Source organism: Felis catus, chromosome D1 (assembly GCF_018350175.1).
Source record: "Felis catus isolate Fca126 chromosome D1, F.catus_Fca126_mat1.0, whole genome shotgun sequence".
Lineage (NCBI taxonomy): Eukaryota > Metazoa > Chordata > Mammalia > Carnivora > Felidae > Felis > Felis catus.
The window spans coordinates 16,531,687-16,556,271 of record NC_058377.1 but is presented as its reverse complement, the minus strand read 5'-3'; the positions used below and the strand labels follow the sequence as shown (position 1 = coordinate 16,556,271).

At 48.7% G+C, this 24,585-nt stretch overlaps 1 protein-coding gene across 8 annotated transcripts; it reads left to right on the top strand.

Moving 5' to 3' along the window:
* Positions 1 to 5: 5 nt before the first annotated feature.
* Positions 6 to 12,017, top strand: HYOU1 (hypoxia up-regulated 1). 8 transcript variants are annotated; one of them, XM_011286398.4, is made up of 26 exons: positions 6 to 155; positions 1,017 to 1,114; positions 1,330 to 1,423; positions 1,602 to 1,680; positions 1,833 to 1,987; positions 2,078 to 2,154; positions 2,451 to 2,632; positions 2,859 to 2,974; positions 4,291 to 4,483; positions 4,674 to 4,808; positions 4,963 to 5,045; positions 5,144 to 5,276; positions 5,431 to 5,618; positions 5,821 to 5,959; positions 6,900 to 6,960; positions 7,135 to 7,214; positions 7,619 to 7,804; positions 7,896 to 8,068; positions 8,201 to 8,288; positions 8,403 to 8,525; positions 8,710 to 8,843; positions 8,976 to 9,060; positions 9,700 to 9,940; positions 10,035 to 10,082; positions 10,336 to 10,413; positions 10,537 to 12,017. In XM_011286398.4, exons 2-26 carry the CDS (start codon positions 1,024 to 1,026, stop codon positions 10,599 to 10,601), a joined length of 3,027 nt encoding a protein of 1,008 aa, XP_011284700.1. In that variant the 5' UTR covers positions 6 to 155; positions 1,017 to 1,023; the 3' UTR covers positions 10,602 to 12,017. The 8 variants fall into 8 exon arrangements, with proteins under 8 accessions (XP_011284700.1, XP_006936772.1, XP_019666947.1 ...); XM_006936710.5 differs by having other exon boundaries at positions 29 to 204; positions 10,363 to 10,413; XM_019811388.3 differs by having other exon boundaries at positions 29 to 204; positions 10,360 to 10,413; positions 10,540 to 12,017.
* Positions 12,018 to 24,585: the final 12,568 nt, after the last annotated feature.

Sequence of the window (24,585 nt, the reverse complement as noted above, 5' to 3'; positions counted from 1 at the left end):
GGGCCGGGCGGCCGAGGCTCCAATGAGCGCGCGCCGCGTCCGGGGCCGGCTGGTGCGCGAGACGCCGCGGAGAGATTGGTGGCTAATGTAACAGTTTGCAAACCGAGGGGAGTTGTGAAGGGCGCGGGCTTGGGGGCGCCCTGCCGGCCTCGTGGGTACGTCCGCCGCCGCGTTTGTCCCAGAGCTGGGGCCGCAGGAGCGCAGGCAAGCGGTAACGGGGTTGGGGATGGCGATGGGAGCCGGCCACCCCTCCTAGGAGAGGCAACGTGCTAGCTCCGGGGGCGGGTCGGTAGCGGGAGCAAGGGCCGCACGGACGCCGGTGCGCTTGACCCCGCAGCTCGGTCCCGGGGCGCCCCCACGCTTTAGGGGAGGGCCGGGCCGCGTTTCCGGGGGTGGGAGCCGCCGCCTTCGCCAGGTGACGCTTAGGTGAACTCGGGGGACTCGGTACCTGCCCGGCGAGGAATCTCACCGTTGCAGGCACGGCGTCTGTGTAGGCAGCGGGGCGGGGGGTTGGGATGGAGAACGGGCGGCGGGCGGGACAACCCGAAAGGATACCGAGGAGGAGACAGGCCATTCTAACATCCCAGCCTCCAACGTCACCACTTCTCGGTTCCCGTCCAGGCCCGGCCTGGCTTTCCCCGCCAGCGGGGGAGCTCCAGGTGTAGGGAGGCAGTTGAGCCCTGGGCGGGGATCCCTGGCCGCACCCCAGGTGTCTAACAGCAGGGGCAGTGCTAGGGTGAGCCAGTTACAGCCTATGCCGTGGACGGAAAGCTCTGGTCTCCTTTCTCCTGTCCCGGTACCTTCCCTGTTTAGGGATGTGGTGGATGGAGCCCAGGACCCTTTGTGTGATTAGAGTGCTGGGTCCTTATCAGGAGGGCGGGGAGGGGGATGTAGGCCCCTTTGCCCTACCTAGTGACGGTGGAGTATGAATCTTAACGCTTCCCTGTTCTGGGATGAGTTTCTGCCTTCTTCACTCAGGGCATCCGGTTACAAGTGTTGTTTTTCTCCTCCCTCAGAGGCACAATGGCAGCCACCGTCAGGAGGCAGAGGCCGAGGAGGCTAGCCTGTTGGGCCTTGATGGCTGTGCTCTTGGCAGATCTGTTGGCACTGAGTGGTATGTACCCCAGTAGTGGGCTCAAAAGAAGAATTGATGAATGAACTATGGTGGGAGAGGAGGCTTTTAGTTGGAAGTTGGACTCTTGAGTTGCTGAACCTAGGGTTTTATCTTTGCTATCTGTCCTTCTCTTTGGAGGGTGAAGTGCTTTGGTTAGAGGGGACTCAGGAGTGTTGGGGAACAGGGGGTAATCAACAAATCTCTTTCCTTTTCAGACACGCTGGCAGTGATGTCTGTGGACCTGGGCAGCGAGTCCATGAAGGTGGCCATCGTCAAACCCGGAGTGCCCATGGAAATTGTCTTGAACAAGTGAGGGCGGCCCCAGTGTCAGGGGTGGGGGAAGAGGGAAGCCTGTGCTCCAAGCCCGTGTGTGTTCTTGCTAGGGCCCACAACAGGCTGGTGTCTAAGTGATTGTATTTGGGGTGCTGAGGCTCCTGAATCCGCATCCTGCTATAGGCACCTGAGCCCTGTGTCTCTTTTTTTTCAGGGAATCCCGAAGGAAAACCCCAGTGACTGTGACCCTGAAAGAAAATGAAAGATTCTTTGGAGACAGTGCAGCAAGCATGGTGAGCTAACAGCCCACCCCCTTCCCATAAGCGACGGGCAGAAAAGAGATGTCAGACCCCAGAGCCTGTTCTCTTACCAGCCTCTGATGTGAGAGGTAGGTGATGGTGGACTTGGGAACCTCACGCCATATTCCTTATTTATCTGTTCTCAGGCCATCAAGAATCCAAAGGCGACACTGCGTTACTTCCAGCACCTCTTGGGGAAGCAGGAGGGAAATCCCCATGTGGCCCTTTACAGAGCCCGTTTTCCAGAGCATGAGCTAGGCTTCGACCCACAGAGGCAGACTGTGCACTTCCAGATCAGTCCGTGAGTGTTGTGCTGGGGACAGTGGGCTCAGTGGGCCTGATGGGCTCCCCTGCTCGTTGTCCTTGCCTTTAATTCATCCCCTTCCCACAGGCAGCTACAGTTCTCACCTGAGGAGGTACTCGGCATGGTTCTCAATTACTCACGTTCCCTGGCTGAAGATTTTGCAGGTGAGTGGCTAAGGTGGGGCCAGCGGTGGCCAGGTTCCCTAGGGTCTCAGTGGGACAGTTTTGCCTCCCAGGGAACAGCCAGCCATATTTGAAGACATCTTTGGTTGTCACAACTGGGGAGCTGCTATTGGCATCTAATGAGCAGAAGCCAGGGATGCTGCCCGAGATCCTACAATGCACAGAATAGCCCCACACAGCAAAGAGTTACTTGGCCCAGAAGGTCACTAGTAGCAAGACTCGGAAAGGGTCGTCTGAGTATGGAGCTGGTGGGAACCTTGGTCTGTTCCCCTCTGTAGAGCAGCCCATCAAGGATGCAGTGATCACCGTGCCAGCCTTCTTCAATCAGGCTGAGCGCCGAGCTGTGCTGCAGGCGGCTCGCATGGCTGGCCTCAAAGTGCTACAGCTCATCAATGACAACACCGCCACCGCCCTCAGCTACGGCGTCTTCCGCCGGAAAGATATCAACACCACTGCCCAGGTGAGCTGGGGAGGAACTTCTCACCGGACTTGGAGGCTGGCTGGCTGTGACGACGGAGACCACTTGACTCTGTTTTGCATCTCGTTTGCACGACTAGCCCTTGACAAAATGCAACGCCAGGCCCCTCTCGGCCAGCGTTGGGGCTTTTCGGCTTTCAGTGGAGAGTCGATACAGCACCTTGGAGTTAGAGAAGGTTTCCGTGACACTTGTCTTGGTGTCTCCACAGAACGTCATGTTCTATGACATGGGCTCTGGCAGCACCGTGTGCACCATTGTCACCTACCAGACGGTGAAGACGAAGGAGGCGGGGATGCAGCCACAACTGCAGATCCGGGGAGTGGGGTAAGTGGGTACTTGCTGAGACACCCTCGGGTCGGGGGTTTCTTCTTGGAGGGGCAGCTGCCTCCTTTTCCTGCTCCCTGCATGAATGTTCTCCTGAAGCATCGGTCACTGTAGGGTACCTCTTGGAAGAACCGGGGGAAGATGGAGAGAGAAGGGGACAGTTTGGGAAGACAGCCTGTGGGTCGAAGCCTAGCTCATGCTCTGGAAAACGGGCTCTGTAAAGGGCCACATGGGGGTTTCCCTCCTGCTTCCCCAAACTGGGAAGGCAGGGAACTTACCGAGAGCTATTACTTAGGAAATCCGTGGGGCTACCGACCATGCGCAGTGTCAGATGCGGTCATTTGCTTGTTCTTGTCACTTTCAGCGTACTTACTGGTGACGTGGTCTGGTTTTCTGAGCCGTTCTTTTCTGTGCGGCTCTTCCTCCACCACTCTAGTCCCAGCTTCCATCATCTCTGACCTGCAGGGTTACGATTGAAGGTCTCCCTGTCTTCACTGTGGTCCCCCTTCAGTTCTTTCTCCACGTTGTAGCCAGAAGGTTGTTTTCAAAATGCCAACCTGATTATAGTCTATTTCTTTAAAAGCCTTCAGTGGCAGGGTGCCTGGATGGCTTAGTTGGTTGAATGTCGGACTCTTGATTTTGGCTCTGGGGCCTGCTTAAGATTCTCTCTCTGCCCCTCTCCCCTGCTCTCGCACGTGCCCGCATTCTCGCCAGCTTTCTCTCTCAGAGGAAAAAAAAACCTTAGCGGTCCCAGACCTTTATTGTGGCCTGTGAGAGCTCTGACTCCTGCCTTTTGTCTCTACCCAGAGCCTTTGTTTTTTGAGTTCTACCATGCCTGTCCTTTGGAACTTATTCATTGGGCTGTTTCTCACCTCAGGGTCTTGATGCACACTGGTCCCTCCATCTAGGGTTGTTTTCTCTTCAACCCATTAACTCCACTCAATCCTGCAGGTTTCAGCTCAGGCATCACATCTCCACAGAACTTTCTATGGCGTCTGTAAATAGGGGGCATTTCCCTTCTACGTCTTCTAACGCTGTTGTATGTCTCCCTTATAACTCGGGGTGGTTGGCATTGTTTTCATGTAATTGTTCGATGCTAGACTGTAAGCTCCTTGACAGCAGGTTCCCTGTCTCTTTGCTGTTAATTGCATCTCCAGAGACAAACAGATAGTCAATGCCCAGTAAGTACGGTGGATTGGATACACACGTGAACTGCCACTGAGGTGTCAGCCACGTGGGAGGAAGGTGAGGTTCCTAGGTCGATGAAGGGACACTGTGTGTTCCTCACGCTTTTTCTGTCTCTTTTCCCTGGATAGATTTGACCGCACCCTGGGGGGCTTGGAGATGGAACTCCGGCTGCGTGAGCACCTGGCAAGGCTTTTCAACAAACAGCGGAAGGGCCAGGGAGCTAAGGATGTGCGGGAGAACCCCCGTGCCATGGCCAAGCTGCTACGGGAGGCGAATCGACTCAAAACCGTCCTGAGTGCCAACGCTGATCACATGGCACAGGTGCCCACTCATGGCTGGTCGAGGGCAAATATTCTCCATCCTGAGCTAGGCCCCTGGTGTGCGGTGTGGCCCATCCCTCTTCCCAGGCCTCCTACCATTCTCCCAAAGTCCAATTCCCTCGATTTCTGACCTGCTCCCCCAAAGAGGAGGACCTGGGTGGGCGCTCTGACTTGCCCCATCCTCCTCCTAGATCGAGGGCCTGATGGATGATGTGGACTTCAAGGCGAAAGTGACCCGTGCGGAGTTTGAAGAGTTGTGTGCAGATTTATTTGAGCGGGTGCCCGGGCCTGTGCAGCAGGCCCTCCAGAGTGCCGAAATGAATTTGGTGAGGGGGTAGTGAGATGTGGGCGTGGGGTGGGGGGCATGTGGGATAGAAAGTGGTTAGGTGGCAGGGGGGAGGGGACGGGAATGTCACCGGATGTGTCGGTGCCGAGGAGGGCTGATGATGTGCCGTTCCATTTCCCATTCTCTGTCTGTAGGATGAGGTTGAGCAAGTGATCCTGGTTGGTGGGGCCACTCGGGTCCCCAAAGTTCAGGAGGTGCTGTTGAAGGCTGTGGGCAAGTGAGTGTGGGTGCTGAGGCATTGGGGCCAGGGCTGCGGAGAGGGCGACCAGGCTGGGTGCTCCAGAGTAGACGTGCTGAAGCGCAGGACTTTTGCAGGGAGGAACTGGGGAAGAACATCAACGCAGACGAAGCAGCTGCTATGGGGGCTGTGTACCAGGCAGCCGCGCTCAGTAAAGCCTTCAAGGTGAAGCCGTTTGTAGTGCGAGATGCGGTGATCTACCCCATCCTGGTGAGTAGGCCTGTCTGATCACCTCACCGAGGGTGGTTTCTCTCGTCTGCCGTAGCCTGTACCCTTGTTTTCTGCCAGTTGACGGTCTCCACGTACCCTTACCCCAGAATCTGCTCTGGCTCTCCAGTGTGCTTCCTCTCTGCCTGCTGTGTAGGTGGAGTTCACAAGGGAGGTGGAGGAGGAGCCTGGGGTTCGCAGCCTGAAGCACAATAAGCGTGTTCTCTTCTCCCGAATGGGGCCCTACCCTCAACGCAAAGTCATCACCTTTAACCGCTACAACCATGACTTTAACTTCCACATCAACTATGGTGACCTGGGCTTCCTGGGGCCCGAGGATCTTCGGTGAGAGGGTGGGGTGAGGTGGGGGCTCCAGAAGGGGGGATCTGGGGCCACAGGGCTGACAGGGGGAAGCGGGCTGTGTGGTCAGGATTGGGGTGAGCATTTTCTCTGGAGGGCCCAACATTTCGTGCTGGGAGGCCTTGTAGTCAAAGGCTGGAGGCTGGCTGGCTGAGTTCCCTGGACTTGCTCTCTCCTCCCCAACCAGGGTATTTGGCTCCCAGAATTTGACCACAGTGAAGCTGAAAGGTGTGGGTGAGAGCTTCAAGAAGTATCCCGACTACGAGTCTAAGGGCATCAAGGCTCACTTCAACCTGGATGAGAGTGGCGTGCTCAGCCTCATCAGGGTGAGAGTAGAATGAGACCGTGGGTACAGGGCAAGGGTCCGGGCCCCATCAGCCTTTGCAGAGCAGTTCCACCTGGTGTTAGAACATGATAAGCGAGAAAGGTTTATGGAGGTGGATAAGTCCTGGCTCTTAACACAGCTAACCAGGGACCTGGTGGGTCAGGGCCTATAAAAAGTGACAGATGTTGTAAATTTCAGGATCTGTAGAATGGCCAAGTAATCCGTTCTCAAAGAATGGTTCGGGGCTGGGCGGTTGGGGGGGGGGGGGGGCCAGGGTTTCTCAGTCAGTTAAGAGTCCAACTCTTGGTTTCAGCTCATGTCTTGATCTCGCGGTTGTGGGTTCAGGCCCTGTGCTGGGCTCCACGCTAGACATGAAGCCTACCTAAAAAAAAAAAAAAAAAAAGTAGGGGCGCCTGGGTGGCGCAGTCGGTTAAGCGTCTGACTTCAGCCAGGTCACGATCTCGCGGTCCGTGAGTTCGAGCCCCGCGTCAGGCTCTGGGCTGATGGCTTGGAGCCTAGAGCCTGTTTCCGATTCTGTGTCTCCCTCTCTCTCTGCCCCTCCCCCGTTCATGCTCTGTCTCTCTCTGTCCCAAAAATAAATAAAAACGTTGAAAAAAAAATTAAAAAAAAAAAAAGTAGTTCTGGGGGTTAACATCTTTTAGAAGGTACCGTGGGAAATCACGGCCCATTCTGTTGTCAAGTGGAGAAGTGCAAGGCCGTGAGGGAAAGGAGCTATGACCCAGTCCTCAGGAGGGCTCATAATCCAGAGGGGTAGTGATGACTTGATTCAAGATCCCTTAGAAGAAGGCGGGTGAGGGAATAGGCCAGCACCGCCACGGGTCACGTGGATGTGTGTGAGTAGACACCCACCGTGGCAGGACGTTTGTGGGGACGAGGTGGGTTAGCGTGTGCGTCTCGTCACCTCGAATCCCTGTTTCTAGGTGGAGTCTGTGTTTGAGACATTGGTGGAGGACAGCCCAGAGGAGGAATCTACCTTGACCAGTAAGATGAGTGTGTGTGTGTGTGTGCGTGTGTGTGTGTGTGCGTGTGCGCGTGTATGTGTGAGAGAGGATGCGCTTGTGTGCCTTTGGGGGAGGCGGGCGGGCCTTGCCCTTGGGCAAGGAGGTGGTGTCACTGCTGTGGCCCCTTTGAGTCTTTGGGTTTTCTTCCTCCTAGAACTTGGCAACACCATCTCCAGCCTGTTTGGAGGTGGTACCACACCAGACACTAAAGAGAATGGTACAGACACTGTCCAGGTAAGGCCAGCACGGAGCCAGGGGAGCTCGGAGGATGGTGAATGGGGCCGGGTAGTAGCAACAGAGGCAGGGAGGGATTGGGGCAGGCGTTCCAGCTGCCTAGGACTGACTAGACCCCCCCCTCCCCGCTTTCCCCGGGCCCTTGCCGAGTGAACCATACCCTCCTCTGGACCCTGAGCTGTCCCTGTGCTCGGGCTCCAGGGCACATTCCCTTCATCTCGAAGCACTGCTTCTCCGACCAGACTGCCTGCCGTAGTCTGCACAGCCTGTTACCGTATGGTCATCTGCCTGTCCCCAGGCTGTGCTGGGAGCAGCAGGCCCCTTCGCAGCAGAGCCTGGGGGATTTGGCGTTGCCGGCTGAGCGATTCATCCATAGGCTCTGCTGGGGACCTCGTGTTTCCCAGGAGGAAGAGGAGAGCCCTGCTGAGGGGAGCAAGGATGAGCCTGGAGAGCAAGCGGAGCTCAAGGAGGAGGCGGAGGCCCCAGTGGAGGACACCTCGCCGCCCCCACCCACTGAGCCGAAGGAGGCTGCGGTTCCTGAGGAAGAAAAGGCCACAGAAAAAGAAAACGAGGAAAAGCCTGAGGCCCAGGTGAGCCGGAGGCGAAGGGAACAGATGCCTGCCTGTGGGGAATAGAAGGACCTGAGCTTCCCCTGACCTCCTCGTTTCTTTCCCCCACCAGAAGCCAAGTGAGAAAAAGGAGGCAGGGTCTGAGGCTGCCCCTCCAGCCCCAGAGGAAGAAAAGAAGCAGAAGCCTGCCCGGAAGCAAAGAATGGTAGAGGAGATTGGGGTGGAGCTGGTGGTTCTGGACCTGCCTGACTTGCCCGAGGATGAGCTGGCCCACTCAGTGCAAAAGTGAGTAGAGGCTTGTGAGCATGCACGCACAGGGTGGTAAGGGCAGTGGCACCCATGGGAGGGAGAGCCGTCTGCCCCAGGGTCTGAGGTCAACATGCTCTCTCCCTCATGCTTGCTTCTGTTGTCCCACAGACTTCAAGACTTGACGTCCCGAGACCTAGAGAAGCAGGAACGGGAAAAGGCTGCCAACAGCTTGGAAGCTTTTATCTTTGAGACCCAGGTTGGTGGGCTGGGAGACACAGCTGCCCCGGGACCTGTGTCTGAGGAGGGTCTGCCTCTGTGAGCCCTGCTCTTGGGGTTCGGTGCATGCTTGGGCCCGTGTGCACCTCTCTAGGACAAACTGTACCAGCCTGAGTACCAGGAAGTGTCCACAGAGGAGCAGCGCGAGGAGATCTCTGGGAAACTCAGCGCTGCCTCTGCCTGGCTGGAGGACGAGGGCTTTGGGGCCACCACAGTGGTAAGCGGCTTCCCAGGACGTGGTGGGTGGGATGGGAGCCCTCGCTTTGCTCTTTACAGGCAGAAGGTCAGAGAAGGTGAGGAGAGCTGGAGTGTGAGGCCAGGAGAAGGACGCGGGGTCGGCTCCAGGGCCAGGCCCTCATCCCTTCAACCCCCTCTGCCCACTCCCACCCTGCATCTGTCAGATGCTGAAGGAGAAGCTGACTGAGCTGAGGAAGCTATGCCACGGGTTGTTTTTTCGGGTAGAAGAGCGCAAGAAGTGGCCTGAACGGCTGGCTGCCCTTGATAATCTCCTCAACCATTCCAGCATGTTCCTCAAGTGAGCAGCCCCTTCGATTTTCTTCCTTATTCGGTCCTGCCAAGCCTGGAGGTCCATCAGCTTCCCATGCCCCATGCCCACACCCCAGATCCCTCTCTCCCCTGGGCTCACCGTCTCCTTCCTGGCTTACAGGGGCGCCCGACTCATCCCAGAGATGGAACAGATCTTCACTGAGGTGGAGATGACAACGCTAGAGAAAGTCATCAACGAGACCTGGGTAATCCCTGCATGAACACTTACTGGGATGCTCCCCTGGCAAGGTGTGCTATGCTGGGCAGAGAGGAGATGCCGAGAAACCGGGGTCAGCAGCTGCTGCCTCCTGGCCCGGCAGCTAATCGGGAAGGCGGAAGTCATTTACATTTGAGGCCACGTCTGATTAGCCCCAAGCAAGGGTCACGGCCATGAGTTTTGTCAGACTGCAGGAGCAGCAGAGCCCATCCCTATGAGGTTAGAGCAGCTGCTCCAAACAGCTGGGGCTTGAGCTGCACTCAGAAGGTGAGCCAGGGAAGACTTGTCACAGGAGGCCGAAACTCTTCCTTTTGGGTGTGTGGAGAGTGATATTGAGCCAGAGCTCAGAAGTGGACAGACCAGGGAATAATCAAGAGCTTCAGCTGTAGTTGGTCCCTAGTATTGTAAGCCACAGACATGGCTATGAGTTTGGGACTCCTTTGTGGGGAGCCTCAGATGCCATTCTGAAGAGTCTGCTTACCATCGTGGGGCTGACAGCCAGGAGTAGTGGAGTGGTTTGCCATCTGAGGGAAGAGCCCGGGGCCGGTCTGGGGTGTATTTCATCCGGGCCAGAGATAACCTACCCTCTCCAGGGCTAGCTCTGAGCCTGTCCTGGGCTCACCCACAGGCCTGGAAGAATGCGACCATGGCCGAGCAGGCCAAGCTTCCCGCCACAGAGAAACCCGTGTTGCTCTCAAAAGACATCGAGGCCAAGATGATGGCCCTGGACCGTGAGGTGCAGTATCTGCTCAACAAGGCCAAGTTTACCAAGCCCCGGCCCCGACCCAAGGACAAGAATGCAACCCGGGCAGAGCCTCCCCTCAATGCCAGTGCCAGTGACCAAGCAGAGAAGGTCATCCCTCCACCAGGTGAGGGCAGGGTGCCTGGCTCCAGGTGCCACTGGGCAGGAAGAAGGCCTCCTTTCCCTCCTGGGACTACATTTTACCCCTGGTTTTCCTCCAGGCCAGACTGAAGATGCAAAGCCCATTTCAGAACCTGAGAAAGAGACTGGTGAGTTGAAGAAAGTGATTGGGAATATGGATATTGCTAAGCCTAGGGGTCGGCAGACTTGCAGGCACAGCCTGTTTCTAGAAGGTCCACAAGCTGTGAACAGCCCTTACATTTTTAGGTTCTTACATATCTACACAAGCATGTCTGTGCAAAGAAGCCGGGTGTAGCCCACAACCCCTAGAACATTCACCATCTGTCTTTTTATAGAAAAAGTTTGCCAACCCTTTCATTAGTCCCTTCCTCCCTTCTGCAGAGGCTAACCTCTTCCTCCCAAAAGCAGGATCTGAACAGGCAGACACCGAACCTCTGGAGTTAGAAGGTCCTGGAGCAGGTGAGCATGGGGCTGGGGGCACCCAGGAAGCCTAGTAGGGCCCAGCAGGGAGGATCTGCCCAGAACGGGGTCAGTTACCTTCGTCTCACCTGCTGGCATTCCTTCGCTCTTCCCCACTCCCAGCAGAACCGGAACAGAAGGAGCAGCCGACAGGACAGAAGCGGACTTTGAAGAATGATGAATTATAACCAACCCCCCAGCTCCCCCTTTCACCCCTCCCCCTTCTCCTACCTCCTCTATTTATTAAACATCGAGGGTCGGGGGAGGGGTTGCTCCTGCCTTCAGAGGCTTCGGTTCCTTTTCTCTCACCTTGATTGGAGGTGTGGAGAAGGGGGAGGAAGGGACAGCTCACCAGTTCCTTCGGCAGTGGTTCTGTGGTAAAAACTGAAATTGTTTTATTTCCCAGTCCCACCCCTGGTTCCTTACCCATCCAGGCCCTCATTTGGGGAAAATCACTATTATGTCTTAATTCTTTGCCTGTGGGTAGGTGAGAGATTGGCTGTTGATGGGGTCGATGGACCTGGCAGGTGGGAGAGGGATGCCCTGGGCTATTAGAGAGTCTCCAGTCTTCTCTGTCCTCCTCCCTGCTTCCCTCTTCCACTACCAAGTCCGCCCCTACAGGGGCCAGTGTCTACAGAGCCTTGGTTACCAGGTCTGGTTTCTGAGTGCCTATCTATGCTCTTTCCTCCTCCAAGGTCTTGTCTTTCCCTAAAAGGCCCCATCCCCGGTGACGACTCTTCCCCTGGTTTCCCTGGCTTCCGGTTGTGAGTAAGGCAGCTGTCTGCCTCTTGCCCCAGCCTTTCCATCTGGACTGGCTGCAGTAAAGCTAGATCCATCCCCACCCGCGGTGGCCAGAGTAGGCAAGAACGTGAAGAAGGGAAGCCAGCCGCCTCTGTGGGAGAGACGTCTGAAAACCCGGGAGCTCCCACTTATGGCCTCTCAGACACAGGAAAGCGTGTGGAGTGGCCAGCGTGGGATGCCAGCATCCTGCGAGCACTGTCAGAGTCTGCATCTTCCCTGTTCCTGTCCCTCCGTGTCCCTGTGACTCCAGGCCCTCTCTGCTCTCCTGTCTTCTGCCCTCCTAGATATGGCCTTTCCCTGGTCCCTTGGCCCCCTGGGCTGACCAAAATGTGCTTTCTACTGTGAGCCCCTATCCCAAGACCCTGGGAGAAGGAGAGACCATGGCGTGAATGTAAAAATGCCACCTCGCCCTCTTTGAGGCAGGCCGTGTGGGTGAAGGAAGAGGGTGTGGGCTGGCCTGCCTTTCTTGCATTGCTCTGCCAAGATGGAGGCTCTTGACCCATCATGCCGATGTTGGGGAGCCTGTCCTCCAGTATTCGTCTGGAGCAGGAGCCACAGCGCCACCCACCTCCCAGGGCAGGGGGGAACCTGGTTGTGTCTGTCCTTTGTCTTTTTTCCTTTTTTTTTTTTTTTTTTTTTTTTTTTTGCCACATTGGCAGATATGAGACTTAAGGGTCCCACCCCATCCTGTATGTTTGAGTTCTTTCACTAGCGGTTGAGGCTGGTTGGACAGGTTTGAGTCAAATTGTACTTTGGTCCATTGTTAATTGAGAAACTGTTTCAATAAAATATTCTTTTCTACAGTTTTTGTGCTATGGCTTTTAAAATGTTTGTTCCCTGGGGCAGCGTGGTGGCTCAGTTGGTCATCCGACTCGATTTTGGCTCAAGTCATGATCCCAGGGTCAGGAGTTCGAGCCCCAGGTTGGGCTCCTTGCTGAGCATGGAGCCTGGTGCACTTGCTTGCTCTCTCTAAAAACGAATGTCTCCTGTGTATGAACAATACATGTTTATTATAGAAAATTTGGACGCTAGAAGTTTGAATCTTAAAATTACGTATCCTACTACCGCCAAAATACATTTTGGACTTAGTTGAGATTCGTATATGTAAGTTGTTTTTTCATGAGAACACAATTGTGGTTTTATTTTTCCCTTGACATTTGGACCCCTATGTCCCAGGCATTTTTAGGTGACTACCATTTTTTAAGATAACAACCCCATTTTGCAAGTAAATTGACAGTTCACGGGAGACGGCCCAGCTGGCTCAGTCAGTGGAGCATGCGACTCTTAATCTCAGGGTTGTGAGTTCAAGCCCCACATTGGGTGTGGAGCCTACTTAAAAAAGGAAATGAAATTGACAGTTCAGAGGTCTCGGTAATGGATCCAAGGAATCAGAGAGGTGTTAAGTGCCTCGGCTAGGTTTGAATTTAAGGCTGACCCATTAGCACTCGCTGTTAACTGCTCTGATACAAGAATGTGTTACTAAAGTCAACACTCAGCACCGTTAATTTGGGTTATCAGTGGTGATGGAACCATATTTTGCCAAAGGAAGATCATTCTAGTCCTTAATCACATGTCTAAGAAGCTGAATAAATAATGGGAAGATTGTTTTTTCTCTAAAGTTTGAACAGGTCAGACATGTTTTAAAGCCTGAAGATTTTTATTTTTTAAAATAGACTTTCTTAGAGCAATTGTGGGTTCACAGCAAAATTGAGCAAGGAGTACAGAGACTTCCCATATACTCTGGCTCCACGCATGCACAGCCTCCCCCACTATCATCATCCCCCACCAAAGTAATGACCCGATGTTGATTATTGTCATCACCGGAAGTATAGTTTACATTAGGGTTCACTAATGTACTAATGTTGACATTGTACATTCTTTGTAATTTGGACAAATCTATAATGACATGTGCCCACCATTACATGTCATACAGAGTAGATTCACTGTCCAAAAAAATCTATGCTCTATTGGTCCATCCCTCCTGCCACTTGTAACTCCTGGCAACCACAGATCTTTTTGCTGTCTCCCTAGTTTTGCCTTTCCTGGAATGTCGTGTAGTTGGAGTCCTACAGTATGTAGCCTTTCAGCCTGGCCACTTTTGCTTAGCAACATGCGTTAACATTTCCTCCATGTCTAAGTTTATTTATTTATTTATTTATTTAGAGAGAGAGAGAGAGAGAGAGAGCAAGAGTGTGTGCAGGAGGGTCACAGAGAGAGAGGGAGAGAGAGAATCCCAAGCAGGTTCCACACTGTCAGTGCATGGAGCCTGATGTGGGGCTCAAACTCACAAACCCCTAAGATCACGACCTGAGCTGAAATCAAGAGTCGGACGCTTAACAGACGGAGCCACCCAGGCGCCCCTGTAGCCATTATTTTTAAAGGATCAATTTTTAATTCTCTAGTTTCCATCATCATACGGGCATTGTGAACAACTCTGTAATACACTGGCTAGATATGCTATAGTTTTTTAAAATCTTTCATCCATATTGCACCCCTGGATGTTTCTGCTTCTCAGTATTACAACAGTGACTGCCTTTGGGCATAATATTGTTTTCTTGATCTCTTAGGTTACATTAGAAGGTAGGAATATTTAAGGCAGCGGTTCTCAACCGGGGACATTTTACCAGGGGTCATTTGGCAATGTGTGGAGACATTTGGGGCTGTCAAAATTGGCAGGTAGGGGGCTGTAGAGGATAGGTGTTATTGGTATTTAGTGGATAGGTGTCAAGGATGCCGCTAAACATTCTCCCATGCACAGGACAGCCCTCCCCACTGCAACAAATTACCTTGCCCGAAACGTCCATGGCAGTGATACTGAGAAACCCTAATCTAAATTCTCAAGTATTACCTTCTTTTAATTCTTTTTAGTTCTTAATGTGTATGGGAAGCAGCGCTGTTCATTGATTAAGGACATGAGTTTTGGAGTCCAACAAATTAGGAACTAGTCAGTAACCTACACCTGAGACAAATCATTTGGCTTTGATTTTTCTTATCTTTTTAAAGCAAGACGAGACCCAACCCTACACAGTTGCTGAAGCCAACACAGTATTTTTTTAACCAATACAGTATTAATACTGTAATTTTGCCAGACTGATAAATTAAAAAGTGGCTTCGATTTTATTTTATGATTGAGGTTGAACATCTTATTTAAGAGCCGCCTGTATTTTCTTTTGCCGTAAGCTATTGTTCCCTATCCGTTGCCCCTTTTCCTTATTAGGTGGTTGGTCTTAATGATCTTTAAGAATTCTCTCTGCATTAAGGAAATCAGTCCTTAGTCCGTGACTTAAATCTGTCTTACCCAGTTTAGGCTTTGACTGCGTATGTGGTCTTCAGCATGAGTTTATTTTAGGTAGAATTTATTATTTTGTATTATTTTGTATGGCATAAGTTTATTTTAGGTAGAACTTACTATTTTTGTATGGCTTTTAGGGATTTGTTGTACTGAAGCCTTCCCCATTCCAAGATTACGTTGCCATGCTTTTGTCTGGTATTTTTGGTTCTACTTTTTTGTGTTTAGATCTTTTGATCCACCTACAGTTTATTTTATGGTAAGGTATGAAGCAGGATCCAATTAGCCAGTATTCCAATACCATTTATTGAAATCCACTTTTTCTAGGCTGTTACAGAAAGCCACCTTTATTATATAACAAGTTCTCAGGTGGGTTTGAGCTTCTATTGGGATTTTTAATCCTGTCTCAATGATAGTTTATTTTAATTTTTTAAAGCTTTTCCCTTCTTGTTTACACGTTTTTTAATGTTTATGTTTGAGAGAGAGAGAGACAGAGCGTGAGTGGGGGAGGGGCAGAGAGACAGGGAGACACAGAATCTGAAACAGGCTGTCAGCGCAGAGCCCTATGCGGGGCTCAAACTCAGGAACGGCAAGACCACAATCTAGGCTGAAGTTGGACTAAGCGCTTAACCAACTGAGCCACTCAGGAACCCCTCAATGATATATATATTTTTTAATAAGGCAGAGGTTTGGGGCACCTGGCTGGCTCAGTCAATAGAGCATGCAACTTTTGATAAATAAACTTAAAAAAAATAATGCACAAGTTTAATTATTGTAGTTTTAAATTTTTTTCTTGGGTAATCTTGCTTATTTTTTTCCTAACAGCTTTAGAATTGGCTTATCTGAGAGGTTGCAGGGATGAGTGGGTTTAAATCCTGACTGCCACTTAATGGCCCTATGATTTGGGCAAATTTCTTAGCCCCTTGCCTCAGTTTTCCCATAAAAATCATGCCACCCTCATACGGTTGTTGTGAGAATTAATGGAAATAACATAGGAAAGCTCTCAGGGCAGTGCCACGCACATAATGCGTACTGTCTAAATGTTTGCTGTTTTATTAACCAGAATCCTGAAACAGGGCGCCTGGGTGGCTCAGTCAGTTAAGTGTTCAACTTTGGCTGAGGTCGTGATCTCACAGTTTGTGAGTTTGAGTCCTACGTCAGACTTTGTGCGGACATCTCAGAGCCTGGAACCTACTTCAGATTCTGTGTCTCCCTCTCTCTCTGGCCCTCCCCAGCTCATCTCTGTCTGTCTGTCTGTCTCTCTCTCAAAAATAAATAAACATTAAAAAATAATTTAAAAGAAAAGAATCCTGAAACAAAATGATAAATGATGGCAACTGGAGATGGTAAGTAAAGGAATTTAGACTAAGGAATTTATCTTATTAAGGGGATGATATCAATTTTGGAAAGCTTAAGGAATAGAGAAAAAAATAAAGTCAAGTATGGATCTCAGTAATTAAGGATACACTGCCTCCAAAACGCTCACTTTATTTTTTAAAATATTTATTTATTTAAGTAATCTCTACACCCAACGTGGGGCTCGAACTCGTGACCCTGAGATCAAGAGTCACGTGCTCCTCCAACGGAGGCAGCCCGGTACCCCCCAGAAGACTCACTTTATTTTTTTTATTTTTTTTGCTTTTTATTATTCTTTATTTATTGGTCCTACCACGTGACCCATGTTCCTATGTGCACTGGCTACCAAAAGACTAACTTTAGGTCAAAAACAGTAATATGTTGAAAGTGAAAAAATGGGAAAATTATATTCCGTGCAAATAGTAACTAAAAAAGTAGCTGGAGTAGTTCTACTAGTTTCAGACAAAATGGACCAGAAGTCAAAAGAGGCTTAAGAAAGACATTCTAGGGGTGCCTGGGTGGCTCAGTCAGTTAAGCCTCTCTGACTCTTGCTTTCAGCTCAGGTCATAATCTCACACTTTGGTGAGTCTGAGCCCTGCATCGGGCTCCATGCTGAGAGTGCAGAGCCTGCTTGGGATTCTCTGTCTCCCTCTCTCTGCTCTCCTACACTCACACTGTCTCTGTCTCTCTCAGGATAAATACATATATATATATATATATATATATATATATATATATATATATATAAAGAAAAAATATATATATATATAAAGAAAGACATTCTCTCTATATTTTTGTTACATACCCATTTTTTCTTCGTTATAAGAGACAAAGTCATGATGTATTAATAAAAGAGTCAATTAAGAGGCTATAACAATTATAAACATATGTACCAAACCAAAGAGGCCCCAAATATGTAAAGCATGCAATGACACTCAATGAAAAATTGAAGGAAGAAATAGAACTTCCACAGTAATAGTTGAGATTTCACTACCCTACTTTCAATGATGGATAGATCTTCTAGATGAAAGATCAGTAAGGAAACAGCGGGCTTAAAACTCACTATAAATCAACTAAACCTAACAGACTTCATCCAATAATAGGACACTCTGCTGAGCAACAGCAGAATACTCATTCTTCTCTATTGTACATAGAATATTCTTCAGCATGGACTATATTTTAGGTTCCCAAACAAGTCTCAATAAACTCCATAAGACTGAAATCATACAAAGTATCTTCACTGACACAATGAAATGAAACTAGACATCAGTCACAAAGAGAAAACTGGAAAATTCATAGATACATGGAAAGTAAGTGATACCATCTTTTTTTTATTATTATTAAAATTTTTTTTTACCATTTATTTATTATTGAGAGACAGAGACAGAGCATGAGCATGGGAGGGGCAGAGAGAGGGAAAGACGCAGAATCTGAAGCAGAATCCAGGCTCCGAGCAATCAGCCCAGGTTCCAACCTGGGGCTCGAACTCACAAACCGTGAAATCATGACCGGAGCGGAAGTCAGACGTTTTACTGACTGAGCCACCCAGGCACCCCGTGATGCAATCTTAAACAGCCAATGGATTAAAGAAGAAATCACGAGGGAAATCAGATACTACCTCAAGATGAATGAAAAGAACACTGGAGAAAGTAAAAAAGATAAGTGGTTTCTAGGGGTCAGTGGGAAGGGAGAGAGGAATAGGTGGAGGACAGAGGATTCTCAGGGCAGCGAAATCGTTCAGTACACTTTCATGGTGGCTACATGTCATTCCCAACCCAAAAAAATGTACAACACCAAAAGTGAACCCTAATGAAAACTGTAGACTTTGGGTGATAATGATGTGTCAGTGCAGGTTTATGGATTGTACAAACCATACCACTTTGACGTGGGATGTTGATAGGGGAGAAGACTGTGGGGGTGGGGGTGGTGGCAGGGGGTATATGGGGCCTCTCTGTACTTTTCCACTCAATTTTGCTGTGAAGCTAAAACTGTTGTAACAATCTGTCCCAAAAATAAATAAACGTTGAAAAAAAAATTTAAAACTGTTGTAACAAATAAAGTCTATTGAAACACACACGCCCTTGTGTGTATACATATATATACACAACATATCAAAACCTGTGGGGATCACTGAAAGCAATGCACAGAGAGAAATTATAGCAGTAAATGCCTACACATAAAAAGAATAAACATCTTTAATGAACAATCTCACTCCACTGCCTAAGGAACTAGAAAAATAAAAGTCAACTAAACTCAGCGTATCTGGGTGGCTCATTCGGTTAAGCATGGACTCTTGGTTTCAGCTCAGGTCACGGTCTCACAGTTCATGGGTTTGAGCCCCGCGTCCAGTTCCACGATGATGGTGAGGAGCCGGCTTGGGATTCTTTCTCCCTCTCTCTCTGCCCCTCGCCTCCTCGAAATACATAAGTAAACTAAAAAAAAAAAAAAAAAAAAAAAAAAAAAAAAAGAAACTAAACTAAACTCAAATGTAACAGAAAATAATAAAAGTGAAAGCAGAGAGGAACAATATAGAAAAAAAAAATAGGGAATCACCAAAACCAAAAGTTAATGTTTTGGAAAGATCAACAAAATAAATAAATCTATAGGTAAATTAACTAAAATAGAAGACAGAGAGGAATCAAATTACTAAAATCAGAAGTGAAAGAAGGGATATTATTCCTAACTGTACAAAACTAAAAAGGATTGTAAGAGAATGGTACGAATAACTATGTATCAACAAAGTGGATAACCTAGGTAAAATGGACAAATTCATAGACACACACAAACTACCAAAACTAAAAAAAACCCAGAAAGTCAGATTAGACCTATAACAAGTAAGGAGATTGAATCAATAATCCAAAATCTCTGGGGGTGCCTGGTTGGCTCAGTTGGTTAAGCATCTGACTTTGGCTCAGGTCATGATCTCACAGCTGTTGAGTTTAAGCCCCACATCAGGCTCTGTGCTGGCAGCTCAGAGCCTAGAGCCTGTTTCGGATTCTGTGTCTCCCTCTCTCTCTGCCCTCCCCCGCTCACATTCTGTCTCTCTCTATCTCTTAAAAATAAATAAACACTAAACAAAGAAAGAATATTCATAAAATAGAAGAATAAAAAAAAAGAACGGAGTTCTTGGGTGGCTCAGTTGGTTAACCTTCCGACTCTTGATTTCAGTGCAGGTCATGATCACATGGTTGTGGGATAGAGCTCTGCATTGTGCTCCACGCTGAGTGGGGACCCTGCTTGGGAGTCTCTCTCTCTCTGCTCCTCCCCCAATTGTGCATGTGTGTACGCTCTCTCTCTCAACATAAATAAACATTAAAAAATTTTTTTTTAAGTTTTTAAAAAGTTTTAATATGTATTTATTTCTGAGACAGAGAGACAGAGCATGAGTGGGGGAGGGGCAGAGAGAGAGAGGGAGACACAGAATCCGAAGCAGGCTCCAGGCTCCCAGCTGTCAGCACAGAGTCCGACGCGGGGCTCGAACTCACAAACCGCGAGATTATGACCTGAGCTGAAGTCAGACACTTAACTGACTGAGCCACCCAGGCACCCCTCATAAATTCTTAAAATATAATTATTTGTCATTTAAAAAGCTGTTTACATTGATGTCCTATTTGGTTTATTAGCATTACTTTAAAATGTATTCATAAGTACTTTTTAAATCTCTCAGTTTTTTCCGTTTATTTTTATTTTGAGAGAGGGATAGAGAGTGAGTGGGGGAGGGGCGGAGAGAGAGGGAGAGAGAGAATCCCAAGCAGGGTCTGCACTGTCAGCACAGAGCCCGAGTTAGGGCTCACACCCACAAACCATGAGACCATGACCTGAGCCAAAATCAAGAGTTAGATGTTTAACCCACTGAGCCTCGCAGGCACCCCTCTGTTTCTTTTTTATTTATTTGTTTTGAGAGAGTGAGAGAGAGACAGAGACACACACACAGAGAGAGAAAGAGAGAGAGAGAGAGAGAGAGATAGTGTGAGTGGAGGAGGGGCAAAGAGAGGGAGAGAGAGAGAATCCCAAGCAGCCTCCACGCTGTTAATGCAGAGCCCAATGTGAGGCTCGAACTCAACAACTGTGAAATCATGACCTGAGTGGAAATCAAGAGTCAAAACCTTAACCGAGCCACCCAAGCACCCCCTAAATCTCTCAGTTTTAATGATGTGAAAAATATCCACAGAGATAACCCACATGGCTCTTTAGAGTCTTCAATAATACTTAAGAAGGTAAAATTATCCTGAGAATACCGGATTCAGATGATCTTCCTCTACCCTTAAAACTGTTTTCAGATAACATGACTTTATATATAGAAAACCCTAAAGACCACCAAAAAACTGTTAGAACTGATAAAGGCATTCAGTAGCCTTGCGAGATACAAAATGAAGGACCCCCAAATCACTTGTGGGTGTGGTTTTTCTAAAGCCATATTGTTTTCCTTTTTTTTTAATGTTTGTTTGTTTGTTTAGAGGGAGGAGGAGCACAAGTGGGAGAGGGGCAGAGAGAGGGAGAGAGAGAATCCAAGCTGAGAGCGCAGAGTCCGATTCGGGGACGGATCTCATAAACCATGAGATCATGACCTGAGCGGAAATTAAAGACTCACGCTTAACTCACTGAGCCACCCAGGCGCCCCTCACTTGTGTTTTTTTATACACTAACCAGGAACCGTCCAATAAAGATTTTTTTTTTTTTTTCCTGCAAAAAGCATTATTGCTTCTATCTGGCCTAGGGCTTGGGAGAGGGCTGCAGGGTGGTTAAAAAGCTGCCTAGGGGCTGCGGGTAGAGGCTCTGGCAGAAGCCCCCACACCAGGGGGTGCAAAAGGGCCCCTCAAAAGCCGTGGGCTCCGGAGGCTGCTAGGGGACAGGAGGGTGAGTCTCTGGAAGAGGCGCTGCGCAGCCCGGCCCCCGGAGCTCAGGCAGGTGCACCCCATCTTCCTGGCGAGGTTCACCTGCTCCTCTAGGAGCCGGTTTTCCGGCAAGACCCAGAGTGTGTGTGGGCGGGGCTTGCAGATCCAGAAGGGCCTGCTTCGGGGTTTTCTCCTGGGCTGGGGCGGCTTCCACTGAGTTCAGGGCTTGGCCCTGTCAGTCTTGGGAGGCTTCTGCTCGTCCTGGAAGACGGCACAGCCGCGGTGCGGGGTTGGCATCGAGGGGCTCCCAGTGCCTTGACGCTGGTCCTCCGCCCACTGGCGGAGGAAATGCCCCAGCCGTCCAGAGCCACACCGTCGCGGCGGAAATAGAAGCTGGGAGGGAGGTAGGGTAGGAGGCCCGCAGACGCAGGTTGATTAGGCGGCAGGCCAAGTGGGTGGAATAATTCTGGCAAATCTGGGAGCTCAGTAGCTGGTCGACCACAAGGGGCTAATCTCAAAAGCAGGTGTTGGCTGGTCCCGGAGGCAGGGTGTGGTGTGAAGATGGTTCTGAAGGTTGGCTATGGACGTTGATCAGATGTTGGAAGAAACTGAAGCCTGGAGAGGAGTCAGGTAGGCCCACAGATGAAGGTTGATGAGGCAGTACCAAAGTATGGACCCACAGATTACTAATTACAAAGAGATACACTTGACAATAAAGAAATCAGGCGGACACCATTTTAACTAAATGATCAAACTTATCCCAAGCCTCCCGATGTGGTACACACATCATCATCTATACAGTACTTCTCCCAAAATTAATATAATCATCGCAAAAATAGTTGGACAAATATCGAGGGACATCCTGTAAAACAACTGACCTAGACTCCTGAAAAATATTAGCCATGAAAGATTTTTTTTTTCTCTTCTTTTTTAAAAATGGGAAACTGCTTTCTCTTTATCTAGGCCTTAGGAAGAAAATTAACTTTGGTCACATATTCCCTTTTTAAAAAATCCAGTTTTACATATAGAAGACCAATTGATCAGAGAAGTAATTTTTTTTTATGTCCAATCGGGCCAAGTTTCATGAAAAATATAATATACTATGTAATTCATATTATGTAAAGATTGCTTGGGATCATAACATTCCAAATGTATGACAGTTGCCATCCCATCCTAACAGATGTGAAAGTATTTCCTTTCGTGTTGCTTTGGTTCAAAGGCCAGTACCTAATCTTATGCCAACAATAATTTAGATTGCTATTGGCAGGAGAAATATCCATGATGAATAGTACTACTGTTACAAAGAATAATACAAGAATATTTTTCATGAACATATCACAGTATCAGATAAGATTTTATAAGAGAAAAATATACAGGAACAAAAAAGGCGAAACAGTTACCACGAACTATAAAATGCCCTCCCTGTAACTGTAATTGAAAGGTTGTAAAAGGATGGGATTGGAAATTTGACGGTGCTGGGGTACCTGGGTGGCTCAGTGGGTTAAGCAGCAGGCTCTTGGTCTCATCTCAGGTCATGACCTCACGGTGTCGTGGGTTCGAGCCCCACATCAGGCTCTGCATGATGGTATGGAGCCTGCTTGGGATTCTCTCTGCTCCCCCTCCCTCCCCCCTACTCATGCTGTCTCTATCTCTCTCAAAATAAATAAACTTAGACATTTTTTAATAACAAAGAAGTTTGATGGTGCCAATAAGAAAGAAAATTGAGTATTGTATTTATTATCTTCTACAACCCTTACTCTGTCAAAATGGTGATAGTCATACCCATACAAGTGTAACCCACAGTATCTGCAGGCACTCTTTTAAATAATTATAATGTAAAAGTCTGTGCTGTATAGTCCCCCACTGTCCATTATAATAAGGCTTTTATTTATATTCATTTTGATTCCAGTATAGTTAACATACAGCGTTATATTAGTTTCAGGTGTACAATAGAGTGATTCAACCGTTCTATATCTATACATTATTCAGTGCTCATCACGATAGGTATACTTTTTTTTGTAAGTTTATTTGAGACAGAGAGAGCGCACATGCATGGGGGAGGGGCAGAGAGAGAGAATCCCAAGCAGCCTCTTCCCTGCCAGCACAGAGCCCAACACAGGGCTTGATCCCTCGAACCATGAGATCATGACCTGAGCCAAATGCAAGAGCTGGACGCTTAACCCACTGAGCCACCCAGGCACCCCATCATAAGAACCTTCTTAATCCCTTTCATTTATTTTACTCATCCTTCACCCACCTCCCCTCTGGCAGCTGCCAATTTGTTCTCTATGGTTAACAGCCTGTTTTTGGGTTTGTCTCCTTTTTCTTTGTTCCTTTGTTTTGTTTCTTTTTTTTAAAAAAAAATTTTTTTTCAACGTTTATTTATTTTTGGGACAGAGAGAGACAGAGCATGAACAGGGGAGGGGCAGAGAGAGAGGGAGACACAGAATCGGAAACAGGCTCCAGGCTCTGAGCCATCAGCCCAGAGCCTGACGCGGGGCTTGAACTCACGGAGTGCGAGATCGTGACCTGGCTGAAGTCGGACGCTTAACCGACTGCGCCACCCAGGCGCCCCTTGTTTTGTTTCTTAAATTCCACATATGAATGAAATCATGTGGTATTTGTCTTTCTCTGATTTATATCACGTAGCATTATACTCTCTAGATCGATCCATGGTGTTGCAAATGGCAAGACTTTACTCTTTTTTATGGCTGAGTTACACACACACACACACACACACACCACATCTCTCTCTCTTTTTTTTAATGTTTATTATTTATTTTGAGAGAGACAGAGAGAAAGAGAATCCCAAGCAGCTCCAGCCATCAGCGTGGAGCCCGACACAGGGCTTGATCCCATGACCATGAGACCGTGACCTGAACAGAGATCAAGAGCCAGACGCTCAACCAACTGAGCCACCCAGGTGACTCTATCACATCTTCTTTATCCATTCACGTATTGATGGACAATCAGGCTATTTCCATGATTTGACTGTTGTAAATAATGCTGCAATAAACATAGAGGTACATATATCTTTTTGAATGTTTTCATGTTCTTTGGGTAAATATCCAGTAGTGTAGATCATATGGTAATTCCATTTTTAATTTTTTGAAGAACCTCCATACTGTTTTCCACAGTGGCTGTACCAGTTTGCACTCCCACCAACAGTGCGTAAGTGTTTCTTTTTCTCCACATCCTCTCCAACACTTGTTTCTTGTCCTTTTGATTTTAGTCATTCTGCAGGTGTGATGTGATATCTCATTTTTTTTAAGTTTATTTATTTATTTAGAGAGAGTGCACGTGGGGGAGGGGCAGAGTGAGAGAGAGAGAATCCCAAGAAGGGACAATCTCTACACTGTCAGAGCAGAGCCCGACACGGGGCTGGAACTCATGAACTGTGAGGTCATGACCTGAGCCGAGACCAAGAGTCAGATGCTTAACCGACTGAGCCACCCAGGCAGCCCATCTCATTGTGGTTTTGATTTGCATTTCCCTGATAGTGATGTTGAGCATCTTTTCATGTGCCTGTGGGCCATCTATATGTCTTTGGAGAAATGTCTATTCATGTCTTCTGCCTATTTTGAAACTTAATTATTTTTGAGTAATCTCTGTACCCAATGTGGGGCTTGAACTCACAACCTTGAGATCAAGAGTTGCATGCTCTACTGACTGAGCCAGCCAGGCATCCCTCTTCCAACCATTTTTAATTGGATTATTTGCTTTGTGGTGTTGAGTTTATATAAAGTATCTTTATATATTTTGGATACTAACACTGTATTGGATATGTCATTTGCAAATATCTTCTCCCATTGAGTAGGTTATCTTTTAGTTTTGTTGGGGATCCTTCACTTCATCCGGGTGCTCAGTTAGCTTGGAGTTCTTCAGCAGATT